This window comes from Momordica charantia (assembly GCF_013281855.1).
Source record: "Momordica charantia cultivar OHB3-1 chromosome 10 unlocalized genomic scaffold, Mcharantia_2.0 BLBB01000010.1, whole genome shotgun sequence".
Taxonomy (NCBI): domain Eukaryota; kingdom Viridiplantae; phylum Streptophyta; class Magnoliopsida; order Cucurbitales; family Cucurbitaceae; genus Momordica; species Momordica charantia.
In genome coordinates this window covers 22252250-22263940 of record NW_028275158.1, presented here as the reverse complement: position 1 = coordinate 22263940, position 11691 = coordinate 22252250, and the positions used below count along the sequence as shown (strand labels likewise).

Below are 11691 nucleotides of genomic sequence, written 5' to 3'. Positions count from 1 at the left end.
TTGATAGAACTATGACTTGCTCATAACTGTGAAAAGGGAAAAAATACTAGTTAGATCACGTTGGATTGCTCTTGCTATTTTTTTTCCCAACATGGAGTTCATTCCTCACAAAAGTATACGCAATCTTGATGCAACTTAACTAAGTTCTGCTTGATATTAGCTCATACTTAAGTACCAACTTAACTTTAAAGTGTACGTTTTTTTAGTACTATACCACAGTAAGGTTCTACGTTGGATAAAAATCGATTTGTCATCTCATTCATAATCCTCCATAAATCAAATGCATAAAAGAAAAAAAGAAGGGTTTCTTTTCTAATTTTTTTTTTTTTTAAAAAAGAGTTGTCAACTGTTGAAAAAGACTTACCAACCAATCATTGTTGATATTATTAAATAAATAGCCTCCAAAAGTTCTAAAATAATAGATTCTTCGTTAAGAATCAAAAACAAAACTTTTTTTCTTGTAAATTCAAAGGAAAGATACCCATCGCCCCACTTGCGGAAGATTCGTGCCTTTTTTGTTTGACTTTGTGCTGCATCTTGCAGAATCCTGCATCAATTTTATCGCAAAACCTAAAAATTTTAACTCTTATGAAATGGGAAGAAATGACAACACACAGAAGTTCGAGATAGATCCAATCATGGCTCGAGTCAAAAAAATTTATGTCGATGTAGTGTAAATTTAGTTTAAGCTAAATTATGAATTACTCTTTTAAACTTTGAAAAATTGAAATAAATTTCTAAACTTTATAAAATAATTTAATGTCCATAATCTTCCAACGTTGTGTCTAATAACTTTCAAAGCATCTAACAATTTTTTGGTAAAAATTTAAGTATTTATTAGTGGTTAACTTCTTATAGCCAAAAACACCAAAGTTTTATCGGTAAATTTTATGACATTTCAATTATGAATTTAATAGAGATCTATAAGTTATCAATCCAAATAAAATTGAAACTTTAAAGATTTATTAGATATGCCATTAAGATTGTGAAATCAAACTTGACTCGCTGACTCGGTAATAATTACCACGTATCTCAAACTAAACTAAGAGCCGGCTCTGAGTTGGATCATTTAAAAAGGGACTTCCGAATAAACGAAGAAAGATATTTCAAAATCTCAATAATACATTGTCCAAAGACTTTTCTCACTTCTTCTTCTTGTTCTTCAAAGTTGTGGTGTGTAGCAGCAGCAGAGATTGTGAAGCTTTTGCGGTGGTTTCATCAGCCATGGCTGCTCCGATCTCAAAGTGCCCGCCGTTCGAGTTCGCCGGCGAATACTACAGCGCGGCGGCAGCCGGCTGCGTGCGGCGGAGCAGCTTCTTCGACGACAGGGCTGTTCTTGATCAGGGCGTTGGATACTCTGTTATTCTTGGCTTTGGTGCTTTTTTCGCCGTCTTCACTTCTTTTCTGGTCAGCTTCCTCTCTGAGTCTTCTCCTTTCAGCTCTGATCGGTCCTTGGAATTTTAGTATGCAATATAGTTTCCTAGTTTTAAATTTCCAACAATTTAATTCCTAAATTTTAGCATATAAAGATTAAGTCTTCGCTCTCAGCTAAATGGAGGAAGTATTGTGTCCTCTTAGTCACCTTGACCAATCACGTATTGATCCATCTAGTAATTGCTTTGATCCGTTACACATCAGCTGAAAAGTAGTCGTTTCCTTTGTGAGCTTCAGACAAGGGCCAGCAAGTCTTCTCCGAAAAAACTCTCGCAGTTCTACATCTTAATATAAATATACTATTTTTAAGATACAAACTTTGTAGTTAGATCCAATTCAAGACTAAAATAATATTTCATTATCCACGTGAGTATGAGTATAATTCAGCTGTAAATGACATCTACTCCTTTTTTTTTAATGGATGGTTAAACTTTAGGTATGGTTGGAGAATCAGTACATAGGGAGTCGACATACGTCTGAATGGTTCAACACAGCGGGCAGGAGCGTCAAGACAGGCCTCATTGCCAGTGTCATAGTCTCTCAGGTAAATATCCATTTCTTTTTTTCTCTGGATTTCATATTTGAATTTAGAGCCGTTGGGTTTTCTGAATTAATGGTTTTTTTTTTTTTTTGTGTTTTTGTTGTGAAGTGGACATGGGCTGCAACCATCTTACAGAGTTCTAATGTTGCTTGGGAGTATGGAGTTAGTGGACCATTCTGGTATGCTAGTGGGGCTACCATTCAGGCAAGTTCGCCTCTCCCGAATGTCTATTTAATTTCTAAACTTTAACAAGATTTCAGTTACATCCTTGAACTTTATCACTATCGTTAATATCATGACTCAAATGTTATATAAGGGTTGTTGGCCAAAAAGTTCAATTTAAACTATTTTATCTAGATGGTTTACTCTCCATGTCACTTCGTACTGAACCATCATATGTTAATCTAATTGGTATGTCATTTCAACATTTAAGTCACAAAAATAACAATAAGGATGGTGTATGGAATCAAAATCAAAAGTTTGTGGACATAATTAAGACTTTCTAACGTTGGGAGGTTAGGTAGAAATATCTGTCAAGATTTAACCATTTTTACATTTTGGGTTTCACTTCCAAGAAAACAATTTCTAAGTTTCCATGATCAAAATTGTAAAAGGAAACACAATTACCAGTCAAGCTTCAAGTTTCAAAGGGACTAATGGTGCAATGTATAACAAAGGAAACGAGTACATTTACAGACTAAGAAGCATGAACACTCCAATTTGGGTAACATATTTGTGTCGAACTCCGACACTTATATTAGTTCAATAAATGTGTGTCACACACTGATTGTACAAAGTAAATATAGATCTGAAACTTGTGAGGCATTGAACCCTTGTAAACATAAGAAATATACATAAATAGTAATATAGGACAAAGTACAAATTTTGAAAGCAAAACACATCAAACTCATTTTTCTAAGCATGAAAATGCATAAATTTATTGACTTTCAATTTTATTCTGGTATAAAAACAATATATATTTAAAAAATTGTATATTTTAATAAACATGCATTTGTTATGTCCATGTCCTAAAATTGTAGAAAATTACGTGTGTGAATGTATCCATGTTGTGTCATATTCGTGACTCGTATCCGTATCCGTGCTTCTTACTTTACAAATGATTCAGGTTCTTCTATTTGGAATAATGGCTATAGAGATCAAAAGGAAGGCCCCAAATGCTCATACCGTTTGTGAAATTGTAAAGGCTCGGTAAGTTGTGAAACTCCATCTCCTTTCCATGTTATTTTACAAGTTTTTATTCAGCTTCTGCGGCCATGCCTCTTATTTTAGCTACAATTCTTTGTGGTATCTATCAGTTGGGGAACGGCTGCACATATTGTCTTCCTTGTTTTCTGCTTCCTCACCAACATCATAGTAACAGCCATGTTGCTCCTCGGCGGTTCGGCCGTGGTTAACGCGCTCACCGGAGTGAACATTTTTGCTGCAAGCTTTCTGATACCGCTCGGAGTCATCGTTTATACACTGGCTGGAGGATTAAAAGCCACTTTCTTGGCCAGCTATATACATTCTGTGATAGGTATTCTATGGACTTCTGAAAAACTTGAAAAGTGCTTCTAACCAGTTAAAAGCACTTTTCAAAGTTTTCGTGGTATTCGGTTCCATAGTAAAAAACGAGTTTAAAAACTCTAAAAACACTTTAAAAAAGCTATTAATCTCAGCCTGTTGTTTTGGCTGCAGTTCATGTGGTTTTGGTCATATTTGTGTTCCTAGTTTATACATCAAGCAGCCGGCTAGGGAGCCCCAGTGTTGTGTATAATCGTTTGATGGAGGTAGCAAGCAAATCCAGAATATGCCATGAACCAATTTCCCACATTGGCCAATCTTGTGGCCCTGTTGCTGGAAACTACAAAGGCTCTTATGCAACAATGTTGAGTTCCGGAGGGCTCGTTTTCGGGATTATTAATATCGTAGGCAACTTCGGTACTGTTTTCGTTGACAATGTGAGCAGCTTTAAGTTCGACAATGTTTAATTATCTCGAATGTATTCCGACTTAGGAAATGGCTCTCTGTTTGATCTAAGTTTCCCATATGATGCAAATTTCAGGGATATTGGATGAGTGCAATAGCTGCAAGACCCTCATCAACTCACAAGGGATATTTGGTGGGAGGCTTGGTCTGGTTTGCAGTTCCATTCTCTTTAGCAACTTCCCTCGGTCTTGGAGCGCTCGCCCTTGATTTACCGATTACTGCACAGGAGGCTAGTCGGGGACTCGTGCCTCCTGCCACGGCTATAGCGTTGATGGGGAAAGGAGGATCTATTCTTCTCCTTATCATGCTTTTTATGTAAGTTAGAAGAAGATATTCAATTAGAACTAACATTGATGGATATGATTCCTTTAATCTTAATGAACAGGGCTGTAACTTCTGCTGGTTCATCCGAGTTAATAAGCATATCATCCTTGTGCACGTACGATATCTACCGAACGTACGTAAACCCTGACGCGAGCGGAAAAAGCATCCTGAGAGTATCAAGAGCTGTTATTCTAGTGTTTGGATGTTTAATGGGACTGTTGGCCATACTTCTAAACAAGGCAGGAGTTTCATTAGGATGGATGTACCTTGCCATGGGAGTGCTGATTGGCTCAGCAGTTCTTCCTATTGCTTTCATGCTCCTGTGGAGTAAAGCGAATTCGATCGGAGCAATTCTAGGAACTACCATTGGATGTGTTCTAGGAATCGTTACGTGGGTCTCGGTCGCAAAGATCGAATATGGAAACGTTAACTTGGATACGACGGGTAGAAATGCACCTATGCTTGCTGGAAATCTTGTATCTATACTCTCAGGTGGCGCTATTCACGTCATATTTAGCCTGGTGTGGCCTCAAAACTATGACTGGGAGAGCACTAGGGAGATTTCAATGGTTGAAAAGGACAAATCTGAACTTCCATCCGAAGAATACAAAGAGGAAAAATTGATCAGGGCAAAAGTTTGGATAATGAAATGGGGTGTTGGATTTACCGTAGTAATTGTTATATTGTGGCCTCTTCTGTCTCTTCCAATAGGTAAATTTCTTTTACCTTGTCCATACTTTTGTTATACTTTTGGTGTTTGATCTTGTCTTCCTCCTCTTTGTGCAGGAGAGTTTAGTAAAGGATATTTCACACTTTGGGCAGTAATAGCAATAGCTTGGGGAACTATTGGTTCTGCTGTAATTATTTTCTTACCATTGATAGAAAGTTGGGAGACCATACAGAATGTGTTGCTTGGAATGTTTACAAACGATCGACTCGTCGAGAAGGTCGAAGAAATGAACCTGAAGTTGCATGCTTTAGTCTTGGCTCTACCTGAAGCAGAGAGAATTTACTTGCTCGAGAAGGAGAAGGCTAGGAAAAAGGATTTGTTAGATACAGATACACAGGCTCATCATGTTTAGGGACCTAAACAGCTCTAAATTTGTTCGAAAAGTTTGATATCTTTGGGCAGTCTCTGCATCCTTCCTTCCTTGTCACTAAACCGTCATTTAGGGACCTTAGATGATGATCCGAAAAAATCTCTCTTGTAATTTCAAAGGTTTTTCTGACTCATTTCAAGAAGGTTTAAATCACATTCGACCTAGATTCTTCTTAAGATTTTTTTTTTTTTTGTTGCCTGATTGATTTTGGTTCTTTTAACTTTTCAAAAAAGTAATCATACTCAGCCTCAAGTACATTATCTATTTATTAGAAACATTATTAAAAATGACAAATACTTTTTTAAGTTCGATAGCTAAAATAGACATTTTGAGAGTTAGAACCTACCAATGAGGAAAATAAAATGTTAAAAGTTCAAGGACTTAAATGAAATGAAATAGAGTTAAAAGATTGAAATAAAATCATAGAACTTCCAAGTAAAAAATGAGACTTAAACCGAGTTGATTTCACTAGTTCTTTTGTCTCACAAACAATGTTTAAGTACTTAATCCGTCAACACCCATTTTTGAGTTGACCACCAATTAGCTTTTTAATTTTTTGAAAAATAAAAAAAAATTATATATATATATTTACCCTCCATTCCTCTCTTACTGGTTAAGAAATTTATATCGATAAGCACATAAGTATTTTTCTATCAGGACGATAGCTACCTGGATTTCGTTAAAACGTGAGAGGAATCTGCAAAATGTGACAGTAATAGACTAATAGTACTTGCACATAGTTCCTTGTGGCATAATTTAGATAGATAAATACGATGATTAAAGTAGTAAACTTAAACAAAGATTATTTCAACATGATTGTCCATACAGATATTCGAGATGTGCTCATCAGCTACTAGCAGCTGCCTCTTGCAACTGTTTCACCTTGGTGATATAGTCGTTCATAGCATCATCCTTGGATTTTGCTGCAAAAAATATTAAATTCTCTTCAATCAATGTCATTCTGGTACATCTTTAATCCGATAGAATTAATTGCACTGCAGAAAGCATATCTTAAATGTCATCACAAGAATAGAAAAACATCCATTTCATACTTCATAGAGCTGAATCCATTAATGTCCTATACTCAAAATATCACATGCCAAGCTCCCAAAGTGTAGAAACACCGATGTGAAAGGTGCTCTAGAAAATGGACACCGAGAATTGTAATGGGTTGCAAATAGTTTTGTCATATTTACAAATACAGCACAGGGAATTTTGTAGGGCGGACACCTCGTAGAGTGATAGACATTTATTAGTGCCTAGTAAATTTGAGATGTGTGGTTGAGTTGAGTCTTTTTGAAAATTATGTCATGTTTACTAATATTTTACCAATTATTTTGAGGCAGATTGCTACATGTGCAACCACCCTATAGAAGAACAAGCAAGAAATGTCTGTTCTAGTGTTTAAACATTCTAAAAATTACCTTCAACGGCCTTCCAGGCATCCCATTTGGCTCTGTCTCTTTGGTTGAACAATCCAGGCCGGCCTACAATCAGTCATAATTGCAATAAATGGTTTAATTGGAGGATTTGACATCATAATTCCAACTATACACAGTTTTTTTCTTTAGAAATTGTATTCGAGCGGAAGCAAGAACTTACTGGTGTTAACAGGTCCAACAGTGGCTTGCTTGTATAGTCCATAGAGAATGAGTTTGTTTTCATTGCTTGTATTCTCCGGCAAGGTCTTTGCCTTCTCAGCATACTCCTCAAAATCCTCCTGCAGAATTCAGCCTCGTCAAGTTGTGACACAGACTACATGCTTTTAGTTCCATAGAACAGCACAAGGATATCATGTTCTTAAAATTCTCTGCACTGATTTCCCTAGCATCTAAAGTCCCGTTGTAAGCTAATCCAGAGATCATGCGCTACTTCAAGCAATCAATTTGGAAACAGCAAAAAGAAGGAAAAAAAATCGAGTCAGTAGGATAATAACTGCGAATTACTCTAATACGGTGTTCATGACACTTGATCCAACTCGCCATTTACTTAAAGTCATTGAGTAGTGTTACTCTCGTTGAACACTTGATCTAACTTGTCATTTACATGAAGAGGGCGGAGATGGCAAAGACCATGCCATTCCATTACCACACCTCCGATCTGAGTTCCAAGTTTCAACCTGACCTGACTGAGGCCGCCGTCACAGAACCGCCATGCACATTAAACAACCAAGAACAAGAAACACAAAGAGAACGAAGCCGTATAGTATTTATCCTTATAAGTTGCAAGGAGCAAAATCATGCCCCCATAGGTTTTCACGGCTAGCTATCTCGAAATGATCAGATGTTTTTCGAGAGGACTGCACAGATCCACTCAAAAAACAGATCCGAAATGATAAATCAAACAGAAAGCATCACAAAAAGGCTAACCAAATCTAACATACTGACAATGCGTGACTATGACGCTAAACTGAAAATATGCAACGATCTAGGGGAATTACTGAATCCAAAGTCAAGATCATCATAAAGAAAAACCTAAAACAGTATCGTTCAGCATCAAATCGCCGACTATAAACGAAGAATCCAAATAATGATCGAACAAGAAAATGACAGAGAGCGAGAGATTCGAAGTTCGTAAGCTAAAGAATTAGAGATTTGAGAAGAAGAATGAGAGAGAGAACATACCTTCAAACCCATAATCGCTCTGCTCTGTTGCTACGCTCGAAGCTCTTACAGTTTCGAAGTGTTATCTGGGAAGAAGAAGAACGACGGGTATGGAGCGTATAAATACTCGAGCGAGAGAAGAGGGTGGAAAATCGCCGAGTAATTATCTTCTGAAAGGCCAAAAATCGCCGAGTGGGCAATGGGCCCCGCCGCGTGGGCATATCCTCCCGACTAGCTACGAGTAAGCGCGGAATAATCACGCAACCCCTTCGTGTCGTGGGGTCCATTATTTATTTATTATGTCGATGATCTCTAAGCATTGGAATTTCTGAAATCCAACCTTGTGATCTCGCCACCTGTCATGTGGTCCCCACCTTGGAAACTTACAAAAATATGTTCCAGTTCAATTACAAAATATAGTGAGAGATAATTTTAAAACTACTCATTTTCTTTTCAAAAATTTCAATGTTATTTTCGATTTTATAAAATATCTTTGGAGTAAATATGCCTTAATATTTTTATATATCAACTTTCGTATTAATTACGTGGATATTCTAGATTTTCGTTCAAAATATTAACTGATGTTTGCTGAAATAATATTTTTTCTAATGGTAAAAGTAGTATTGGAACTTTTGAAACAAAAGATATACTTTTTAAACAAATCACACAGTTTACAGGATCCGACCATCTACAAATGTTTGTTGTTAAAAAAATGTACATACAAATGAAGTTAGTAAAAGGGTAAGAAAATTTTGACAATCTATAAAACAACTAACAAAGCTAGATACTACTCAATAACTAAAAGAACCAATAGATACGAAGTATATAAACTAATATATGAGATAATGTAAATAAAAAATGGTAAGTACGATGATATATAAAAAAGAGTAAGATTTAGGTATGATTAATTACATTGTATATTAAAGGTAAGCACAATAATATATAAAAAAGAGTAAGATTGAGGGATGATTTGTATATTAAATTTTTAGTAAATAGAAACTTATATGTAGTACAAAATATCAATAAAGTAATTTAATTAAAACTAAGGATAAATATACATTAAATGTATTGAAAATTAAGGAAAATAATTAAAAAATGGCAGGGAAAAAATTATGACAACATATTTTTTAATTGATATGTTGTAGAAAAAATTGTACTCTTATGGATTTTGGTGAATAGAAAAATAGGATAATAAGATATCGAAGATAATAAAATTGAGAATCAGCGTGAACTTAGATCAGTGGTAATTAGTGTTTGTCTCTAACCAATAGGTCATGTGTTTGAATCTTTAAAAGTTGAAAATAATAATAAAGTAATTTATATTATAATTTATGCTAAATATGCAATAAATATGTTGAAAAAAAAACACCAAAAATCAAAAGAAAAAATCACATACAAGATTGAAAGAAAAATTAAGAAAATTCAAAACTTTAAAATGAAGTGAAAATAAATATAATTTTAAAAGACAAACGAATTAAATATATTTATTCATTATGTATAGTATCAATACAAGTGTTAAAAAAATCCAAAACAAAGACTAACGAGTTTCAGTTTCCGCAAGCACCCACGCCAAATAATAAAGGGCACATATGATATTTAATAAAATATGAATGATAAGTTTGTCTAAGCTACGTTTATTCCATATCCCCATTTTTGTGTGTGTGTGTGTGTGTATATATATATATATAATATTGATTAGAGATAATAATGTCTTTTTGCGTAATAATATAACAATATTAAAAATACAATGAGACATTTTAGTTTTATCTTTGAATATGATGTAACAAATGAAGGGTGTCTGATCAATCAAACAAAAAAAAAACAAATGAGGGGTAAGGAAATGGAAATTTCAGATATAAATCAAACAGATAATATCTGACTGTTTTAGAAACTTATTTACATTAATGTCTAAAATTTTCTAATTTTATACTTTACTGTAAGATTTTTTTATAATAGTTGTTTATTGCCTTTATATTTATTATTGTTAAATTTTTTTGTTGCAATCTAAAATATTTAAATCCTAAATTGTTTAATTATTGTGGCCTATATCAATTTTAACTTGATCCCTTGATTCACTCATTCTACTGTATTAATTCTACTGTATTAATTAAAAAAGATTATGATGCTTTCAATTTCTAAATTAATTAAGAGGTAGATTTATCCATGATTTCAAATTCAAAATAGTTGGAAATATACCCATGATTTTCTGTCCCTTTCATTTCTTCCCACGATCTTCCAACATCAATTTTTCCCACGTTTTATAATACTAAAGCGAAGTTTTGCATCTGCTCACTTTTAAAAAAAATATTGTTCTGCTCACGTTTTTCTTCTTTTCACGGTTTACTGCGGCTCAAAACATTCTATATGGTTGCTACTTTAATTTTTTTTTGGTGAGAAGAAGGTTATCCACATGCTTTCCTTTGGTTGGTGATTGTAGAATATAGAAGGATTCCTTTTAGTTTTTTTTTTTTTTTGGTGAGAATAAGTTCTTTGCTGCTCGATGTTATCTGGATAGAATATAGAAGTATTCCTTTAGTTTTTTTTTTATCTTGCAATTTGGTATTTAATAATAGATATAAAATATATTCGGATATAATATTTAATTATTGAAGTTTTAATCTCATATCAACTTTCATAGTGTAGATATATATTATATCTGCATATAACATTAACCTATTCTATCAATTTAGACACCCTAACACATGCTTCATTATTATAAATTGCTCTTATTAACATTAATCTAGCAAATGCAATCCAATCCAATATAATTACAAGATAAACCTATATGCTAAATATAAAATATATCCGACTATTGAGTTCTTATAACTACCAAAATGGTACCTAGTTTTAGATATATGTTATATCCGCATATATATAGAGGAATTCACACCTAATTTTCGCACCACTCAAATTATATTTGAATCTTTCTCAATAATGGACTATTTATATTGGGTATGGACAATATATGGATATGGAAAATATACCCTTATGAAATCCTAGATTCTTTTTTAATAGAGTAACCGAAATCGAAGACTAAACAAACCTTCACTTTGACGGGCATCCAACAACGACAATGGAGAAACCGGTCTTCTACGAACTGCACGATTTGCTGCAGGATAAACTAAGTTAACGACCGACAACGAGAACGGAATGGCTTTACGCGACAGCCTATTGTAGACTATTACAGGACAATAAACGGAGAAAACGACCGGAAAGAATGATGTTTGGGAAAAAAGGAGAAATCGATGGAAGAAGAAACGGGCGGAATAACGAGAAACCTAAGGAGTAAATAAATAAACCGTATGATTATTTGGGTATTTTTATCTTTGGAAAGTCTAAATGGGCATAAAATAAAATAAGAGATTTAAAATCTAACCTACCAAATAAACCATTTTGATTTTCATAAATTTATTAATATTTAGAGGTAAATAAAGAAGGATATAAAGGTAAATTGTTGATGGATACCATGGCTATTTTATAACAAAAGTGTAAAATTTTCTACATCCAATCATTTTATGTAATTATAATATTTAAATAGGCTATCTACTACTGATCCTTAAATTAAAAAAAAAAAAGGTAGATTATGAAAATGGGCTTTATAGTCGAAGCATAAGGCCCATGGATAAAGCCCACTAACTGGCGCTATTGAAGGCCCACCGTGAAGGTTATAAATAGCCAGAGTCACACACGATCGTGGTCA

The 11691-nt window shown here is 34.2% G+C and overlaps 2 protein-coding genes across 2 annotated transcripts; one reads left to right on the top strand and one right to left on the bottom strand.

The window, feature by feature from the left end:
• The first annotated feature begins 1038 nt into the window (after positions 1 to 1038).
• On the top strand, positions 1039 to 5564 carry DUR3 (urea-proton symporter DEGRADATION OF UREA 3 (DUR3)). Its single transcript, XM_022289732.2, has 9 exons — positions 1039 to 1407; positions 1871 to 1978; positions 2084 to 2179; positions 3102 to 3184; positions 3292 to 3512; positions 3674 to 3936; positions 4041 to 4279; positions 4350 to 4999; positions 5075 to 5564. Exons 1-9 carry the CDS (start codon positions 1225 to 1227, stop codon positions 5368 to 5370), a joined length of 2139 nt encoding a protein of 712 aa, XP_022145424.1. The 5' UTR covers positions 1039 to 1224; the 3' UTR covers positions 5371 to 5564.
• Positions 5565 to 6086: 522 nt separating this feature from the next.
• On the bottom strand, positions 6087 to 8171 carry LOC111014892 (acyl-CoA-binding protein). Its single transcript, XM_022289757.2, has 4 exons — positions 8013 to 8171; positions 6991 to 7108; positions 6813 to 6875; positions 6087 to 6311 (listed from the first exon to the last, which is right to left on the bottom strand). Exons 1-4 carry the CDS (start codon positions 8022 to 8024, stop codon positions 6235 to 6237), a joined length of 270 nt encoding a protein of 89 aa, XP_022145449.1. The 5' UTR covers positions 8025 to 8171; the 3' UTR covers positions 6087 to 6234.
• Between the last annotated feature and the right edge of the window lie 3520 nt (positions 8172 to 11691).